At 40.0% G+C, this 20,835-nt stretch overlaps 1 protein-coding gene across 1 annotated transcript in view; it reads right to left on the reverse strand.

Annotated features, from left to right (window-relative positions):
- The window catches only part of LOC133659118 (SCO-spondin-like), a 158,891-nt gene that overhangs the window by 77,826 nt on the left and 60,230 nt on the right, over window positions 1-20,835 (reverse strand). The window contains exons 39-47 of the mRNA XM_062061851.1: window positions 20,662-20,806; window positions 20,383-20,594; window positions 15,930-16,148; window positions 15,733-15,839; window positions 11,612-11,744; window positions 11,185-11,284; window positions 10,906-11,069; window positions 4,225-4,461; window positions 3,969-4,141 (exon numbers count right to left, since the gene is read on the reverse strand). Coding sequence (XP_061917835.1) covers window positions 3,969-4,141; window positions 4,225-4,461; window positions 10,906-11,069; window positions 11,185-11,284; window positions 11,612-11,744; window positions 15,733-15,839; window positions 15,930-16,148; window positions 20,383-20,594; window positions 20,662-20,806 — 1,490 coding nt within the window. The remainder of the gene's footprint in view (window positions 1-3,968; window positions 4,142-4,224; window positions 4,462-10,905; window positions 11,070-11,184; window positions 11,285-11,611; window positions 11,745-15,732; window positions 15,840-15,929; window positions 16,149-20,382; window positions 20,595-20,661; window positions 20,807-20,835) is intronic.

Consider the following 20,835-nt stretch of genomic DNA (forward strand, 5'->3'; position numbering starts at 1 on the left):
CTTAATTTAGAGTTATTTGGTTAGGGTTAGGGTCAGGGTTAGGGTTATAATAAGACCATGCCGAATAAGGCATTAATAAGTACTTAATAATGACTAGTTAAGAGCCAAAATGTTACTAATTTGCATGTTAATAAGCAACTAATTAATGGTGAATATGTTCCCCATACTAAAGTGTTACCATGTTTTTTTACTGGTGCATAAAATAAACCGTGCATGAACATCACCTTGTTCAAACAACAAAACCAACACAGTGCATAAACTCACAACAAATTACACACCTGCAAACCAGTCAGCTGTTGCCATATCCGTAATACGCCGATAGGGAGAAGTTTGTATTTACACGATGAGTCGGGTGTGTTTTGACCTCCGCCGAACCGCTGAGGCCGACTCACCGAACCCCTAGGGTTCGATCGAACCCAGGTTAAGAACCACTGATCTACATAGATACAATGAATTGCTATTGCGACATCTAGTGGACACATTTAGAACAGCAGTTTCTTTCATTCAAAAATTGCGGCTAATTTTTATACTTGGCACACTCATCTGGATAAAACCTGTTCACGTTTGACACACTAAGACATCCGACACAAATTTAGGAACACACATTAAGGTGAGTTGAGTTCATGAAAAGTTTTACTGCACATAACCATTAACTGTTCCCAAACAACACACGTCATTGTATTTTTTTGTCAAGATATAGGTTGATGCTGGGTTTTATTTACTGTAGTAAAAGAAAATGAATAACATAAGGGTGGGCCAATGTAAAGGCAAACTAAAATAAATAAAAACAGTGGAGTTTGGGGACCCCTAGAGTGAGTTGTAGGGTGTCCCTAGTTCTAAAATTTGACTCACCGCAGCGAGCCACCTCACCGAGAGATCCTACTACCTCCTTTATTATAGGGCACTTAGGTTACAGTTTTGCACACATTTTCATTATTTTAATAAACGTGATGGCAATTTATTTTAATTAGGTTCTCGCCCGGAAAAGGGTGGAGTGCCATCTCCGGGTTGGTGAGGAGACCTTGCCCCATGTGGAGGAGTTCAAGTACCTCGAAGTCTTGTTCACGAGTGAAGGAGCTGAGCTGGAAGGCAAAGCTCTCAATTTACCGGTCGATCTACGTTCCCATCCTCACCTATGGTCATGAGCTTGGGGTTATGACCGAAAGGACAAGATCACGGGTACAGGCGGCCGAAATTAGTTTCCTCCGCCGGGTGGCGGGGCTCTCCTTTAGAGATAGGGTGAGAAACTGTTGTCATCTGGGAGGAGCTCAAAGTAAAGCCACTGCTCCTCCACATCGAGAGGAGCCAGATGAGGTGGTTTGGGCATCTGGTCAAGATGCCACCCGAACGCCTCCTTAGGGAGGTGTTTAGGCCACGGGGAAGACCCAGGACACATTGGGAAGACTGTCTCCCTGGGCTGGTCTGGGATCGCTTTGGGATCCCCTGGCAGGAGCTGGACGAAGTGGCTGGGGAGAGGGAAGTCTGGGCTTCCTTGCTTAGGCTGCTGCCCCTGCGACCAGACCTCGGATAAGCGGAAGATGGATGGAGGGGAATTAATTTAACTCTTATTACAAATGCACTGTTTTTAAAAGTTGTGAAACGAAAAGAAATGTAAAACTGCCTCTCTATACACAAATTGAAGATGCATCATAGCCCCTTAATTGTGATCGTAATCGAATCATGAGGTTGCCAAAGATTCCCACCTCTACAACTGAGCGTTACTTAGAATGGCCGCAAACTGCCCAGCCATACACATCCCATGAATCTTGGGGTTGTACTGGATAGGACACTCTCCTTCAAGAAAGACCTGGAGAACACCAAAGCCAAGGTCAACACCCACAATAGTATCCTGCGCAAATTAGTGAACTCCAAGTGGGTTGCAGATCCAACAAACAACCCGTGCAACTGCCATGGCCCTGTGCTTCCAGAGTAGACCTGCTCAGGCTGGAGTGGATCACCTCATGCCAAACTGGTCGACACAGCCATAAATTACACCTGCCGCCTCATCACGGGTTGCCTCAAGACAACACCTGTCCCGTGCCTTTATGCGCTTGCTGGCATCTCACCCCCGCACATCAGACGATGGGCATCGCTCAAGATGAACAGAGAACGCGGGAGACAGACATCAGACACCCCTTGCATTACCGTGTAATTAAATCCACCTGCAGTGCAGAATGAGTCAAAATCTCGAAATCGTCAATGGCAACACATTTCGGCCAGTGTGTCCAACTAATACATTTAAATAATTCAGAGCAAGCCTGTGATTAATCTGTGTAAAATAAGCTTGACAGCACTATTTTAAATAAAAATATGAAAACAAGACAATTTCATGAGCAATTTTCCAAAAAAAGTCAGAAGCTCCAACTTCTTCTTCTTCTGTATCTTATATAATTAGTTGTTTATATTGAAACTAGCTTTTTACAGTATATCAAATAGTGTTACCTTGACTGTTGCCCACAGTCTTCTTCTCAGATGATGTCGGAACATGTCAAGGTAACACCATTTAATAGACTGAATACTGAATATACAGTTGAGTTTACATAAAGAACATAATGTCATGGCTGTCTTGTATTTCCAATCATTTCTACAGCTCTTATTTTTTTTGTGATAGAGTGATTGGAGCACATACTTGTTGGTCACAAAAAACATTCATGAAGTTTGCTTCTTTTATGAATTTATTATGGGTCTACTGAAAATGTGACCAAATCTGCTGGGTCAAAAGTGAACATGCAGCAATGTTAATATTTGGTTACATGTCCCTTGGCAAGTTTCTGGTTGAATTTTTGACCACTCCTCTTGACAAAATTGGTGCAGTTCAGCTAAATGTGTTGGTTTTCTGACATGGACTTGTTTCTTCAGTATTGTCCACACATTTAAGTCATGACTTTAGAAAGGCCATTCTAAAACCTTCATTCTAGCCTGATTTAGCCATTCCTTTACCACTTTTGACGTGTGTTTGGGGTCATTGTCCTGTTGGAACACCCAACTGCGCCCAAGACCCAACCTGCGAGCTGATGATTTTAGGTTGTCCTGTAGAATTTGGAGGTAATCCTCCTTTTTCATTGTCCCATTTACTCTCTGTAAAGCACCAGTTCCATTGGCAGCAAAACAGGCTCAGAGCATAATACTACCACCAATACAACCATGCTTGACGGTAGGAATGGTGTTCCTGGTATTAAAGGCCTCACCTCTTTCTCCTCCAAACATATTAAGATTAAAGATTAAAGTACCAATGATTGTCACACACACACTAGATGTGGGGAAATGTGTCCTCTGCATTTGACCCATCCCCTTGGGGAGCAGTGGGCAGCAGCGGCGCCGCGCCCGGGAATCATTTTGGTGATTTAACCCCCAACTCCAACCCTTGATGCTGAGTGCCAAGCAGGGAGGGAAACGGGTCCCATTTTTATAGTCTTTGGTATGACTCGGCTGGGATTTGAACTCCAACCTACCGATCTCAGGGCGGACACTCTAATTGCTGGGTATTGTGGCCAAACAGCTCAATTTTTGTTTCATTAACATTGCTGTATGTATACTTTTGACCCAGCGGATTTGGTCACATTTTCAGGAGACCCATAATAAATTCATAGAAGAACCAAACTTCATGAATGTTTATTGTGACCAACAAGTATGTGCTCCAATAACTCTATCACAAAAAAATAAGAGTTGTAGAAATTATTGGAAACTCGAGACAGCCATGACATTATGTTCTTTACAAGTGTATTTAAACTTTTGACCACAACTGTATCAAACTAAATATATAAGATGCATAACAATTAATTCATAACAATGTCCTAATACCAATATTATGGGCCATCTTGGGGTTGTTGCATTTTAATTGGACACTTAGTAAGCATTTTTGCTCCTGTACTGGAGCCTTGTAGCTCGTCCAAATATTCTTACAGGTATGAGACATTGGACATGTCACATGAAACCAAAGGTAGACCATACATCGACATCTCACTTACCTGGCCTGGCATATTTTGGTATGTCCCTGGCAAGCAAGGTACTGGTCTATGAGATCCAAGTGGACACATGTTTCCATGAGGACAGGGTATTGATGTATTAAGGCTTGGACAGTAAGAGCCTGCAGAACACAAGTGAGAAAGGAAAGAGAGCCCTCTGGTGGTGCATAAGAACCCTACAACACAGAAGTAAAAAGGTTCTGAAGTGGCAACAAGTTGAGTATGTTCTGCTTTAATAATGCAAAATGAGATGAACTACCTGGAGAACAAGGCAGGCAGTCAGAGATTTGACCGTTGCTGGTTTTGTTGCTGTAATGTCCTATGGGACACGGTAACGGTGCTGAGGAACCCTGGGGACAATAATGGCCCCGGGGACAGTGGCCACCTGTCACGCCGCCATCAGCTGGCATTGGTGAGCGAGCCCCAGAATGGCAGTAATAGCCAGCGAGACACTGGCCTGATGCAACCGACATCCCGGGAGATCCACAGAACAAACCTACACGGGTGGAAAAAGTGAATAGTAATACACATAAAGTTGTGAGTAATGAGCACAACTAGAGTGGTTTGACCTAATCAGACTTTGGGTGACTCGCAAGAACAGAACTAGTACAACAAAAAAGGTCAATAAGAAACATTTGGGATTCATATTTTAATGGATGTACTAAAAATGCGTTGTTTAAAGGTCTACTGAAATGAAATTTTCTTATTTAAACGGGGATAGCAGATCCATTCTATGTGTCATACTTGATCATTTCGCGATATTGCCATATTTTTGCTGAAAGGATTTATTAGAGAACATCGACGATAAAGTTCGCAACTTTTGGTCGCTGATAAAAAAGCCTTGCCTGTACCAGAAGTAGCGTGACGTCACAGGTTGAAGAGCTCCTCACATCTGCACATTGTTTACACCAGCAGCGAGAGCGATTCGGACCGAGAAAGCGACGATTACCCCATTAATTTGAGCGAGGATGAAAGATCTGTGGATGAGGAAAGTGACAGTGAAGGACTAGAGTGCAGTGCAGGACGCCAGGGTGTATCTTTTTTCGCTCTGACCGTAACTTAGGTACAAGGGCTCATTGGATTCCACACTTTCTCCTTTTTCTATTGTGGATCACGGATTTGTATTTTAAACCACCTCGGATACTATATCCTCTTGAAAATGAGAGTCGAGAACGCAAAATGGACATTCACAGTGACTTTTATCTCCACGACAATACATCGGTGAAGCACTTTAGCTTCGGAGCTAACGTGATAGCATCATGCTTAACTGTGGATAGAAACAGAAAAAATATGTCCCTGACTGGAAGGATAGACAGAAGATCAACAATACTACTATTACTTCTACTATCAGGAGACACCGAACCAAACCCTGAACATGTAACCACACGGTTAATGCTGTCCAGCCTGGCGAAGCCTAGCAATGCTGTTGCTAACGACGCCATTGAAGCTAACTTGGCTACGGGACCTCGACAGAGCTATGCTAAAAACATTAGCTCTCCACCTACGCCAGCCCTCATCTGCTCATCACGACCCGTGCTCACCTGTGTTCCAGCGATCGACGGAGCGACGAAGGACTTCACCCGATCATCGGTGCGGTCGGCAGCTAGCGTCGGATAGCGCGTCTGCTATCCAACTCAAAGTCCTCCTGGTTGTGTTGCTGCAGCCAGCCGCTAATACACCGATCCCACCTACAGCTTTCTTCTTTGCTGTCTCCATTGTTCATTAAACAAATTGCAAAAGATTCACCAACACAGATTTCCAGAATACTGTGGAATTTTTCCATGAAAACAGACACTGTGTGTATTGGGACACAATGATGTCCCAATACTTCCGTTCAATCCGTGACGTCACGCGCAAACGTCATCATACCGCGACGTTTTCAGACGGATATTTCCCGGGAAATTTAAAATTGCACTTTATAAGTTAACCCGGCCGTATTGGCATGTGTTGCAATGTTAAGATTTCATCATTGATATATAAACTATCAGACTGCGTGGTCGGTAGTAATGGGTTTCAGTAGGCCTTTAAGGGAAAATAACAAATTTGGGTGGTATGCCATCGCACAAGTGTTTATGAGCAGGTTGTTTTGGCACTTACTAGGGTTTTTCTGTACTTTGCTGAGGCTGCTAGATGTTTGAATAAAGTATAGATTGTAAAATTACCAAAATACAAAACTGCGTACACCCCTCATATATTCAGAAAGTATTAAAACAGGTGCAAAGTTTAAAGCACACACAGAGCTGGTCTATTAATCTTATTCACAGAATGAGCAAAATTGGCAAGCACAATCCATTTAGCGTCTTTATGGATATGCAAAATATGTACTGGTTTTGAGAACACCCACAATACTGGGAGGAGAAAATGTAGATACAATCATTTAGCACACCCAATGTGATTTAGTAAGGCTGAAACTGCTCTGAGTCGCTGTTTTAGATCTACATTTAGCATGTCTAAAAAGTATGTGCAAACTGGCACAGTTGCGCACAAATGGCTGGGAGAAAGGAGAAGATGGAGATACAAACATTTAGCACTCCCAATGTGATTTATTAAGGCTGAAACTGCTCCGAGTTGCTGTTTTGAATCTACATTTAGGACGTCTAGAAAGTATGTGCAAACTGGCACAGTTAGGCACAAATAGCCAGGAGAAAGGAGAAGATCGCGCTGCAATGACAAACGATGGAAAGAAAATCCTGCATTCATGTGCGTGCCAACATATTTGGACTGTCAGAAATAGATATATTAAACAGATCATCCGTTTAGCTCAGGGGTGTCCAAAGTGCGGCCCGGGGGCCATTTGCGGCCCGCAGGTATTTTTTTAACAGCCCCACGGCACATTCTAAAAATACGATGAAAAGTAAATTAAAAACATAAAAAGTGGTATAAAAGAGCAAACAGTCGAAATGTAACAAGAAAATGTTGCATTATTTACTCTAATAACACAAAGCTGCCATGCAGGCTGTTTCTATCTTGAAAAAACAATAATGAATCAAAATCAATGTCATTAATAATTATTGACCTATTCAAGGCTCCATTTACTTCACATTAAATATTCCACTTTGAGATATTTTGGGGGGAAAATGTTGCATATGTTTTGGTTTCAATTTAAAAAACAACGTTTTTTAAAGAAGGGCCTAAAACGAACAAACAAAAAACATAAACAACCATCAAACTTATAATTGATGGATAGATCTGAAGTTGATCTTTTATTGTGGTAAAAGTTTTTAAAAATGTTGGATTTAGTTTTTTAAACTTTACTGAGCAGTACCATTTTGGATCCCCAATAATTTTAGTGGGACTTTTTTTTTTTTAAGTGTCATTGCTCAAAAAAATAATGAATTAAAATCAATATTGTTATGAGTTATTGACCTTTTTAAGACTCCAATTATTATATAATCTCAAATATTCCACTTTAAAATTTTATTGGGGGAAAATATTGCTTATTTTGTGTTTTTTTCCATAAAAAAACAAGATTTTCCTTGACAAAAATGGCATACAACTTAAATCTTTAAAAGCGTTTTATTGACAGGTAGACCTAATGTTGATCTAGAGATTTAAACCATCCATCCATCCATTTTCTACCGCTTATTCCCTTCGGGGTCGCGGGGGGTGCTGGTGCCTATCTCAGCTACAATCGGGCGGAAGCCTTGAATAATAATAATAATACTAAATAATGACACATTTGTAATATTTTTTTTGACCAAAACCTTTTGGGGTCCCCAGGATCAAGTCTGAGTGGAGGCCTAAATGTATCTTTTTTATACATACACTACCGTTCAAAAGTTTGGGGTCACATTGAAATGTCCTTATTTTTGAAGGAAAAGCACTGTACTTTTCAATGAAGATAACTTTAAACTAGTCTTAACTTTAAAGAAATACACTCTATACATTGCTAGTGTGATAAATGACTATTCTAGTTGCAAATGTCTGGTTTTTGGTGCAATATCTACATAGGTGTGTAGAGGCCCATTTCCAGCAACTATCACTCCAGTGTTCTAATGGTACAATGTGTTTGCTCATTGGCTCAGAAGGCTAATTGATGATTAGAAAACCCTTGTGCAATCATGTTCACACATCTGAAAACAGTTTAGCTCGTTACAGAAGCTACAAAACTGACCTTCCTTTGAGCAGATTGAGTTTCTGGAGCATCACATTTGTGGGGTCAATTAAACGCTCAAAATGGCCAGAAAAAGAGAACTTTCATCTGAAACTCGACAGTCTATTGTTGTTCTTAGAAATGAAGGCTATTCCAAAAAATTGTTTGGGTGACCCCAAACTTTTGAACGGTAGTGTATATTGTATTGGTTTTTAAAATAAAAAATATTAAAATGGCCCCCGCTCGCTTTGATTTTTCAGTGTGCGGCCCTCGGTGGAAAAAGTTTGGACACCCCTGGTTTAGCTGTATCATGTTTTAATTTTACAGCTGCTGAATGACTTAAGGGATTAATTAAAACTAATTAAATAGATTTGGTTAGGTGTCTGTTTCATATTACTCAATAGCATTCTTTTTTTATATAGAGGATATAGTATAAAAAAACTTCTTGCAATATGCATTTTCTTGTGACTGCATTATTCCAGAGTGCACATTTGGCGTGCTAAAAGTAGGTTCTGTTATCTAGATCACACTTCTATATCGAAAAAAAAAAGTGGATGTATTGTAATTGTCTGCCGTATATTCCCCAACAGTACAAAAACACTACAGGTTGGACCGTTGGAGCACATGATGTCATAAGTGTCTCCATGGTGACAGCGGGTATACTACACCCAAAAACCTCATTTAAATATGGCAGTCTGGACAACTTGTAATCAATTGCGCACGCAGTGTTAATAGATCATCCACAACATTCCCACAATGTTTTACTTTGCGCATGCAATTCAGCGCGTGCTATTTAGATTTTAGTAGATCAGGCCCTTCATTTTCTCAAGGGACAACATTATATAAATGTATCTTCTGTACAGAAAGGTACCAGTGATGGAAAAGGTGAATATCCACACTGGAGTACAGTCAGTATCATGTTGAAAAACTATTTCAGAATGTCAGAGAATGTAGGAATTCATGTTCTACCTCAATGAACCGCAGCTCCTTAGCACTGATGCAGCCTCACACCATGATGCTACCACACTAGCAAGAGACATTTATCTTGCTACTCACTTTGGTTGCCAACTATTTGGATAATAATTGCTGTGCTTTGACTTATTTCACTTTTGAATCGATACGGTACTAAGTATCAGTACCCGTGTACGGATACTGGTACTCAACAGAACCAATTTTCTGTACTTTTGTGTGTGTTCAAATGTGTTAATGAATGTTAATTTAAGAAAAAATAAATACAAATTCTTTAACATTTAACACTGAGCTTTCTAGCTGTTACCTTGTTTGTTTACTCTTCACTGTCTCAAGTACTGTACTGTACTGTATTATATAGTAAACTTTGTATGCAGTCGTAATTCCAAGACATTATATATCAGTAGTGTATAGACTATGGTGTGTTGTCTTAGCCATGTCAGGACGTGGACTATGGGATGTTTGTTTTCCCGAGATGCAAGTAAAGTTGGACCGGACATGGCTTGAAGGTAGAGACATTATTTTAACACTAACAAAAAGTACCAACAAAAGGCGTGCACAAAGGTGGAAGTACAAACTTGGCTAAGAAAACAACACTAGCACTTGGGCAAAAAAGTATGAACATGAAATAAATAACACTTACCGGTACTGTGATGTGAAAAAGCATGAAAACTATGGCATGGAATACAAGCATGAATAACCAGGGTAACAGAGTTAACGGAGTTAATGTTGCCAGACAGACTAACTGAAAGTGACCGGCTTAAATAGTAGTGACATGATTGCTGACAGGTGTGTGAGTCCGAACGTGAAAACAGGTGTAACTAATGGGTTGTCATGGAAACAAAGCAAGGGAGTGAAAATGCAGGAACTTAGTGTCCAAAAACCAAACAGGACATAACTAAAACAAAACATGATCAAAAGACATGACAAGCCAGTAATTAGTCTTTGCCATTAATTTGAATTTGCCAGTCTATTTTTTTGTTAAGCCCTACAAAGTGTTTAGACTATAAGTACTGTAATCATTACACAGCTGTTTGATTGTAACATGCATCTATGTTGTAGTTTTAATTACCAAATTAGGAGGTGTTGAAATCACTACGTAAAATCGCTAATGCTAATTGGTAACGTGATAATGGCAAATCCAATTTTAATTAGGATCTGGCTAGTGCATTTTGAAAAGTACAGCCTAATGGTACTTTTGAGTGTTTTCTTCTTGCTTTGTTGGCATGGGAAATTGTATCATTACTTAAAGGCGGTACTGTTGAATCCGCTCTGAGTGCTTGACTGCTTGTTTCCCGGCTAAGTGTTTGAGCCGGTGTCGAGGCTGCAACTGGATGTGATGTCACGTGCAACAAAAGTATAAAAATTAGTCACTTATTGATTATATGTGAATTGGTACTACGACGGACTTCAGTCGGTTTATATAAAAGTACAGAATTCGGTACCCATCACTGACTACAATAGAGAACCCAGACCACCACCGGGTCCTGACAACCAATAGTAACGAATCCTTTTTAAAAAATATTAAAACCAAAGGGTTGTTACTTGTTCCTGATTCCATTTCTGATATTTCCTTAAAGTTTAATCAAAATCGATCCATAGCTTTTGGTGCTATGCTGCTAACCAACTAAAGAAACAAACAGACAGAGAGAAAAACAAACCCCAGCACATACATGATTGCCTGGTGGAGGTAAAAATATCAGTGGTGTACACACTTTTTGGAGATCATATTGGAAAAACTCTGATTCACAATGGAAGGCCATCCCACAGCAGTGTGTATGGGCTGTTGTGCAGCTGGTTATGGTTCTGAGCCTGTTTGCTAAACACCTACAATTGGTAGTTGCAAAAAAAAAAGCTCAGCAAACAGGGGTGTCTGACCTGGTGGGCAGGGTAGGCAGTCCTGGGCCTTTGCCATCCGGGTGTGAGGATTGATGGACCCAGCTGGACATGGGTAGAGGTATTTAGACCAGGTCCCACCTGGACAGTAGTGACCCTCCGGACACTCATAGAAGGAACCGTTACTGCTTTCCGGGCAGTAAAAACTGTGGAAACAAAACAGAGATGGGACTATTGGAATGTCACAGTTTGCATCATTTACAGCTTTTATCCACAACTATGCATGTGTTTACAGTGATGCTCGCATTAGCAGGTTCATACCCCTGAGGACAGGTGGTACAGCTGGCGAGGCCATCCTCGCCACTGATGGTTCCCCGGGGGCAAAGCTGAGGAGCGGCGGAGCCCTCGGAACAGTAATAACCTAGTTGCATGTGGACGAGAGTCATGAAGGAGACACGCACTTAAGCACACGGGCAGCAGACGCTCACAATCCACATCAGATGCGCTTCGATTTCCATTGTTGACACAGCAGCTGCTCATGTTTAGGCCTATTACGCTAAAAAGGAGCTTTGTTTACGCATTCGGTACGGGCTGAAATGCTTAACTAAAAGATGAGCCCCAGAGTTTCCATTTTGCGTTATGTTGTAATTGCCTTGCTTATTTTTATTTTTATTTATTTTTTATGTGAGCTCCACTTAAACAAGATCAGACACAGATGGCTCATTTGCGTGAAGGGGAAAGCAATCACCTTTGGGGCAAGGTCGCGGGTCAGGCCGTGCCTCACCCCCTGGGCAGAAGAATCCTTCCCAGCATTTTCCGGAAGGCGCTGCGAGGCCTGCAGCATCGCAGTAGTAACCCGGGTGACACGGCTCACAATCCACCTGAGACCAAACGAGAGGGACGAAAAACAAAGAGCAAGGATGAGGCAGCGGCACTTAATTAAAAACATATTGATAGAGCATTAAATATGGATTGGCTGTCACGATGAGACATGATAATGACTGTAAGTATATCTGTAGCAGCGGTATATCAGATTTGGAGGATTACAACCATTGATTTACAATGCCTATTATAAACGTAGACAGTCATACAACACAAGGACACAAAGCTTTAAGTCTATATTACTTTTCTCAGGTGATGCTGGCCTAATAAAGTATTTTGCACTGTTATACCGTGTGAGAAAGAGAGGTAATCTGCCACGTATTACCACTGGAAGAATAAAATACAACAAAATAAACTAGCCTGTCAGATACATCATGTAGCAAGAATACAGCAAAAGGGTGTCGTTGGGTATTCCTGTGCTCGTCGTTAGCCTTTATATTGCACTGGTGTATGTGCTATTTGGGATAACATCTGCTTAGTAACAAGTAAGTGATATTAGTTACAAAACCCAAAACCAGTGAAGTCGGTAAATTGTGTAAATCGTACAAACCCCGTTTCCATATGAGTTGGGAAATTGTGTTGGATGTAAATATAAACGGAGTACAATGATTTGCAAATCCTTTTCAACCCATATTCAATTGAACGCACTACAAAGACAAGATATCTGATGTTCAAACTCATAAACTTTATTGTTTTTTTGCAAATAATAATTAACTTAGAATTTCATGGCTGCAACACGTGCCAAAGTAGTTGGGAAAGGGCATGTTCACCACTGTGTTACATGGCCTTTCCTTTTAACAACACTCAGTAAACGTTTGGGAACTGAGGAGACACATTTTTTAAGCTTCTCGGGTGGAATTCTTTCCCATTCTTGCTTGATGTACAGCTTAAGTTGTTCAACAGTCCGGGGGTCTCCGTTGTGGTATTTTAGGCTTCATAATGCGCCACACATTTTTAATGGGAGACAGGTCTGGACTACAGGCAGGCCAGTCTAGTACCCGCACTCTTTTACTATGAAGCCACGTTGATGTAACACGTGGCTTGGCATTGTCTTGCTGAAATAAGCAGGGGCGTCCATGGTAACGTTGCTTGGATGACAACATATGTTGCTCCAAAACCTGTATGTACCTTTCAGCATTAATGGTGCCTTCACAGATGTGTAAGTTACCCATGTCTTGGGCACTAATACACCCTCATACCATCACAGATGCTGGCTTTTCAACTTTTCGCCTATAACAATCCGGATGGTTCTTTTCCTCTTTGGTCCGGAGGACACGACGTCCACAGTTTCCAAAAACAATTTGAAATGTGGACTCGTCAGACCACAGAACACTTTTCCACTTTGTATCAGTCCATCTTAAATGAGCTCAGGCCCAGCGAAGCCGACGTTGATAAACGGTTTCCGCCTTGCATAGGAGAGTTTTAACTTGCACTTACAGATGTAGCGACCAACTGTAGTTACTGACAGTGGGTTTCTGAAGTGTTCCTGAGCCCATGTGGTGATATCCTTTACACACTGATGTCGCTTGTTGATGCAGTACAGCCTGAGGGATTGAAGGTCACGGGCTTAGCTCCTTACGTGCAGTGATTTCTCCAGATTCTCTGAACCCTTTGATGATATTACGGACCGTAGATGGTGAAATCCCTAAATTCCTTGCAATAGCTGGTTGACAAAGGTTTTTCTTAAACTGTTCAACAATTTGCTCACACATTTGTTGACAAAGTGGTGACCCTCGCCCCATCCTTGTTTGTGAATGACTGACCATTTCATGGAATCTACTTTTACACCCAATCATGGCACCCACCTGTTCCCAATTTGCTTGTTCACCTGTGGGATGTTCCAAATAAGTGTTTGATGAGCATTCCTCAACTTTATCAGTATTTATTGCCACCTTTCCCAACTTCTTTGTCACGTGTTGCTGGCATCAAATTCTAAAGTTAATGATTATTTGCAAAAATGTTTATGTTTATCAGTTTGAACATCAAATATCTTGTCTTTGTAGCATATTCAACTGAATATGGGTTGAAAATGATTTGCAAATCATTTTATTTTGTTTATATTTACATCTAACACAATTTCCCAACTCATATGGAAACGGGGTTTGTAAATAAAAACAGAATACAAATCCTTTTCAACCTGTATTCATTTGAATAGACTGCAAAGACAAGATACTTAACGTTCGAACTGGTAAGCCTTGTTATGTTTTGCAAATATTAGCTCATTTTGAATTTGATGCCTGTAACATGTTTCAAAAAAGTGAAGTGAAGTGAATTATATTTATATGGCACTTTTCTCTAGTGACTCAAAGTGCTTTTACATAGTGAAACCCGATATCTAAGTTACATTTAAACCAGTAAAAGCTGGCACAAGTGGCAAAAAAGACTGAGAAAGTTGAGGTATGCTCATCAAACACTTATTTGGAACATGCCTCAGGTGAACAGGCTAACTGGGAACAGGTGGGTGCCATGATTGGGTATAAAAGCAGCTTCCATGAAATGCTCAGTCATTCACAAACAAGGATGGGGCGAGGGTCACCACTTTGTCAACAAATGCGTGAGCAAATTGTTGAACAGTTTAAGAAAAACCTTTCTCAACCAGCTATTGCAAGGAATTTAGGGATTTCACCATCTACGGTCCGTAATGTCATCAAAAGGTTCAGAAAATCTAGAGAAATCACTGCACGTAAGCGGCAATGCCCATGACCTTGGATCCCTCAGGCGGTACTGCATCAAAAAGTGATATCAGTGTGTAAAGGATATCACCACATGGGCTCAGGAACACTTTAGAAGACCACTGTCAGTAACTACAGTTGGTCACTACATCTGTAAGTGCAAGTTCAATCTCTACTATGCAAAAAGAAAGCCATTTATCAACAACACCCAGAAACGACGCCGGCTTTGCTGGGCCCCAGCTCATCTAAGATGCACTGATGCAAAGTGGAAAAGTGTTCTGTGGTCTGACAAGTCCACATTTCAAATTGTGTATTCAATTGAATATAAGTTGAAAAGGATTTGCAAATCATTGTATTCTGTTTTTATTTACGATTTACACAACGTGCCAACTTCACTGGTTTTGGGTTTTGTAGAATATTGTTTATTGTCCAGTGAGCAGCCAGACCAATTGTTATAAGGTTGCGTTATAGCAATAAAAAATTAAGATAAAGTTAAACACATTTAGAGATGGTAACTAAATGTATTTATTTATGTATGTGTTTGTTTTTATTCATTTATTAAAAATAGCAGTGGATTATTACATTATTGTTATTATTATTATTATTATAGTAGCACAAAATGTACCCATAAAAATATTGTAATATTTAATGTCTACAACAACCCTACAAACTGTTAATATATGTATACAGTATACAGTTTACTGAATTTCTTGTTTTAGTCAAAGAGTAATATGTTCTCTTGACAATTTAGAAAAGTGTACACAAATAGTTTAAAACATAGATCATGGTAATAATTGAAACATGTAAAATGTCAATATTTTGTTGTATTTCATACATTTCATTCCTGCAAACGGGGCTTTTTAAAGCAACCCCAGGAGATATCAGTTTTACACTAATTATAGTGCAATATGTACAAATTCCTGTAAAAACGCTGATCTACAAAAGTTGAATATGTATTATTATTGTTCATTCCGGTATTGTATTGTTCATGCTCACAGCCCTACATACTGTAATATTACTGTATATTTGCTAAACGTCTTTTTTCAGTCATGTTCTCTTGATGGCTAAGGAAAATGTACAGAATATTATTTTGAAATATAGATCATGGTAATAATTGAAACATGCTGTACGGAAAAAAAATATTTTTTTTGCTGTAATTTAAAAGATTCCCATACGTTCCCTTGATCCAAAAATGGAAATGTCAGTTTTCTACTAATTATAGTGTAATATGTAAAAATTTCTAAAAAGAAAAATAAGAAGATTACAATATCTTGGGTGAAGAGGCTGACCTACCAGAGGGATTTTTTTTATTCACCTGGGAGACTAATTTGGTGAGGTTGGAGAAAGTACCACGAGGACATGGCAGAGGATGGATGCTGGCCCGGGGGCAATAATGACCGGCGGGACACGGTCCTCCCTTCCCTGCTAAGACACAGAAAAAACAAGGTTATTTTTCTTGACAGTTGGAGATCCTAAATATGTAGAACATGTCTGCAAAGGACGCTCGGTCACCTGCAGCCTGTAAGACAGGGCGGGGGGAGGTGTTTCCACGTGAGCAGTAATATCCCTCCTGACACGCTCCACTGACAGCTGTGGCGTTTGTGGAGGAGCAGTAATGACCGCCGTCACATTGCTTGCACTGGGACACAGACCAGTATCCCGGGTCAGGGCCGTATGTTCCCAGTGGACAGCTTCTTACGTCATAGCCGGTTCTTTCCGGGCAGTAGAACCCTGCAACACAATGCCACAGAGCTATACTTATGATGGATGATCACGATTTGAAACGGGGAAATGTATTAACGAGGGGCTTGAACGCTTAACGAGCCATCTTGTACTGATGAGCGGTCAGGACAGAAATGTACAGTATGTACTGCTTCATTTGTTGCCTCTCTGGTTCTATGGTTATTATCACATTTCCGTATTCCTCGTCATGTGATTGGTCGAAGCAAATCAAAGAAAAAGCAAAATAATGTGCTTTCAGGAGTTCTGGTTCTTAGACTTAGAGACTTAGACTTCCTTTTATTGTCATTCAAATGTGAACTTTACAGTACAGATAAGAACGAAATGTTGTTGCATTAGCTCATGGTAGTGCAGGATAAAAGAGCAATAAGGTGCAGATATAAATAGATTACTTTACAGATAAATATATTGTACTTTTGCATATGCATCCATTCTATGCTTATTATCACATTTACCTCGTTGCCATCACTGGCGCCATTCCAGGATAGCATTTAGAAAAAAGCCAAAGAAAAACAAACCAGGACAGAAACGTATGTATTAAGTACCACCACTTCATACTGGAAAAACTGGGTCAATTATGTCACACCCCATAAGCCTGATTTTATTTTCTAGTGATTGTGCTGTTTAAAAAAAAAAAAAAAAAGATGACTCCCTCCCTATATGTCTATATATATATATATATATATATATTTGTTTTTCTTTTCTTTAATTATTATTATTTACTACCTGTTTACATTATTAAATTTTTTATTTCTGATTATTATTAATATTAATTTATTGTTATTGTTATCATTATTATTATTTTTTTATTATTATTATTACTTTGTTTTGTTTTCTTGCTGGGTTTTTTTTGAGGGGGGGGGGGGCATCGTTGGGATATAAACAAAAAAATGTGTTGACATTTAGGGCAGACAATAGATGTATGGTGTGTGGAGATATGGTGTAATGGATGGGAATGTCTGATGCTGGATGTCAATAAATATTAAATGAAAAGAAAAAAAACGTACCACCTCCTTTGCTGCAATTCCGACTCTAGGGTTATGATCACATTTTCCTCTTTGCCACTCTTGGCATCGTTATGTGATGGCTTTTGGGGGAAAGTCAAAGAAAAATAATCTAATAGACCTGTTTGAGTGATTCAACCTGAAATGTTGTGTGACCCTGTGCGACATAAGTGACATTCAATTTTAAAGATGTCAGTTGGACCAACACACTAGCTCAGGGGTGTCCAAGCGTTTTCCAGCGATGGCCGCACACGGGAAAAAAAAGGGATGTGGGGGTTACTTTGATACAGTTTGTTTATTAAAGATACTAAAACCAACACAATGGAAGTTAATCAATACATGGTAAACTATCTGATCAAAATATCCACATATAGCTTTGTGTTAGAGCTGAAAGGGTAAAATAGTGTAATGTGTAATCAAACCTCCTTGAGATATTTAATTTCTTCTTAGAGTTGTTATTTTCTAATTGTATTATTAGTATTCTGCCAACTACAATATTTTTGAGGGCTTTAAAAAACTCAAACTTACAATATCCTGCAGGAAATGTGTGCATATGTTCACCATGAAAATAAATCCTCAAAGACCATTTGCAGTATAAATTGCACAAGACCTCGGCCATTTTGTAATGTTCGTGTTTTGTGTTTATACAGAATATAAATATTGCCTAGTCAAACAACTTAAAACAATGTTATTGTTTTTTCACATACTTTTTTACACGGACACCCAGATCGCAACACGGACATGTGGATCTGATTACACGCGCAAAGATTGAGATACGCATTTGCAAATTTTTTTGTGAACAATATTACTTAAATAAGAAGGCTTCTTGTCATTAGCACATAAATACAATATATATTTTGTACTGATGGGATGGCGAGTCAATTTTTCAGTTGGAGAGAAAAGAAATATCATTTGATGAGTGTATCAATGTTGAAGTCTCTAGTCAGCCGGGGTGAACAACAACAACAAAAATAAAAGCTTGTTTTTCAGCTATTGATTGCAAAGCAGTCCTATGTTACCATTCAACCTTTGGCACCCCAGAGAACTGCAGATGCAGTATTGAATGCTGTCATGAGGGACAATACATGATTCTACCAGGCTGCTTGAAATAGTGGCTGACCTGCCAGTGCCATAGGTCACCTCAACATCACTCAGCTGGAAAAAAAACTAATTATAGCCAGCCATACTGCTCATGGCCACTAGGGGGGAGTGCATATATTTATCTGGAGATCAGCGTGATTTGCTGTGGTGTAAAACATACTACATTTTTTTTTGATTGATTGAAACTTTTATTAGTAGATTGCACAGTATAGTACATATTCCGTACAATTGACCACTAAATGGTAACACTCGAATAAGTTTTTCAACTTTTATAAGTCGGGGTCCACGTAAATCAATTCATGCTAAATGCCTATGAAAATGAGGGAAATTGGGCTTAAGAAGGGCAAAACAAAGATATATATATATATACATATATATATATATATATATATATATATATATATATATATATATATATATATATATATATGTATATATCATACTTGCCAACCCTCCCGTTTTTAGCGGGAGAATCCCGGTATTCAGCGCCTCTCCCGACAACCTCCCGGCAGAGATTTTCTCCCGACAAACTCCCGGTATTCAGCCGAAGCTGGAGGCCACGCCCCCTCCAGCTCAATGCGGACCTGAGACTGAGTGGGGACAGCCTGTTCTCACATCCGCTTTCCCACAATATAAACAGCTTGCCTGCCCAATGACGTCATAACATCTAGGGCTTTTAGAGAGTAGAGTGCACAACTGCGCACACAACAAGGAGACGAAGCAGAAGAACGAGGAAATTACAGACATGGCGACGGCGTCAACGAGCAAGATGAAGAAATACGCTTGCAAGTTCCAAAACGAATGGAAACAAGAATTTCAGTTCATCCAGGACAGTTCGAAGGGGAAGGTGTATGTTGCCTGTAAATATGTAGAACAGACTTCTCCATTGAACACGGTGGCCGAAATGATATACTCATTCATGAACGGAGAAGTTAAACAGGACAATACTGCCATCCAATGGATAGCCACCGGAACACTGAAATTCAAGTATTTCTTTTATGTAAATAAAATAAATATATATATATATATGAAATACTCGAGTTGGTGAATTCTAGCTGTAAATAACCACGCCCCCCGCCCCCCACCTCCCGATATTGTTGGAGGTCTCAAGGTTGGCAAGTATGGTATATATCCATCCATCCATCCATCCATTGTATACCGCTTGTCCCTCTCTGGGTCGCATGGGGTGCTGGAGCCTATCCCAGCTGCATTCAGGCGGAAGGCGGGGTACACCCTGGACAAGTTGCCACCTCGTCACAGGGCCAACACAGATAGACAGACAACATTCACACTCACTTGCACACACTAGGGCCAATTTAGTGTTGCCAATCAACCTACAGTAGGTGCATGTTTTTGGAGGTGGGAGGAAGCCGGAGTACCCGAAGGGAACCCACGCAGCCGCAGGGAGAACATGCAAACTCCACACAGAAGAACCCAGGGCCCGGGGATAAAACCCAGGAGATATATATATATATATATATATATATATATATATATATACATATAAAGCCTATACATGTATACAAGTACATATTATTATAATAATATAATGGATATATAATTAGTAATTATTCTTCAACTCCTACCTTGTTTACTTTCGTGATTACCTCCTTAAGGTTTTTAATCAATCAGAAATATCAAGCAGCTAAAATGTGCCAAACATGGATAAGTGTGGAGAGAGTGTTTTGCATTTACCCATCATCCCTTGTAAAGGATTTTATATAGGTGTAATTTGTATTTATTATTTTGTATGTTGATTGGACGTTCAATGAGCAGGTTATGTTTGTGTGACCATGTTTGTGTATGTTTGGTGCTGGTTGATTTTTTTTTTTTACACCATGACTGAGGAAGGTTGTTTGGATTGGGTCACTGAAATAAATGCTGTGCTGTGTAAACAAGTATATTTAAAGTTTGAGTAATATTCGTTGGCCACAAGATGATGACAATATAGCAGCTATTGTACCCATGGCTATTTGTATATGATATGAATACACAAACGGTCATTTAGATTTTTGAACTTGTGCCGTGTTATGCCCCAAATTGAAGACCTCTGTGGGTCGTAGTTCGGACACCCTTGCACTATGGTTTGGGTACGCTATGCTTCTTATTGCTTTACAAACCTGCAGGGCACAGCTGCAAGGAGCCAGTCACGCAGTACCAGCCTGGCAGACAGGCCTCGCACTCAGTGGCATGTGTTACAGCAACATATGTCCCTGGATCACAAGGTATGGGGTCAGCGGTTCCTTGAGGGCAGTAGGAACCCTCAGGACAAGATCCCCCTGTGACTCCCTGAGTGGGAGACGGTGTGACAGCCCCACCAAGACAATAATACCTACATAAAAACAGACAATTAAGGAAAAATATGTGTACATAAAAAAGGAAAAGGTAAGAAACTCTACCCGCCACTGCAGCGTCCTGTAGGAGCAGTAAGGCCAGTAGAGTCACAATAAAATCCCCCATGACAGGTTTGACAGTCCTCCAGTCTGTGCAGGCCTGAGCTGTTGGACCACGTTCCTTTGGGACAAACCAAAGGAGCCGTTGTGCCTCAAAAAAAAAAAAAAAAAAAAAAAAAA

Source organism: Entelurus aequoreus, linkage group LG10 (assembly GCF_033978785.1).
Source record: "Entelurus aequoreus isolate RoL-2023_Sb linkage group LG10, RoL_Eaeq_v1.1, whole genome shotgun sequence".
Classification (NCBI taxonomy): domain Eukaryota; kingdom Metazoa; phylum Chordata; class Actinopteri; order Syngnathiformes; family Syngnathidae; genus Entelurus; species Entelurus aequoreus.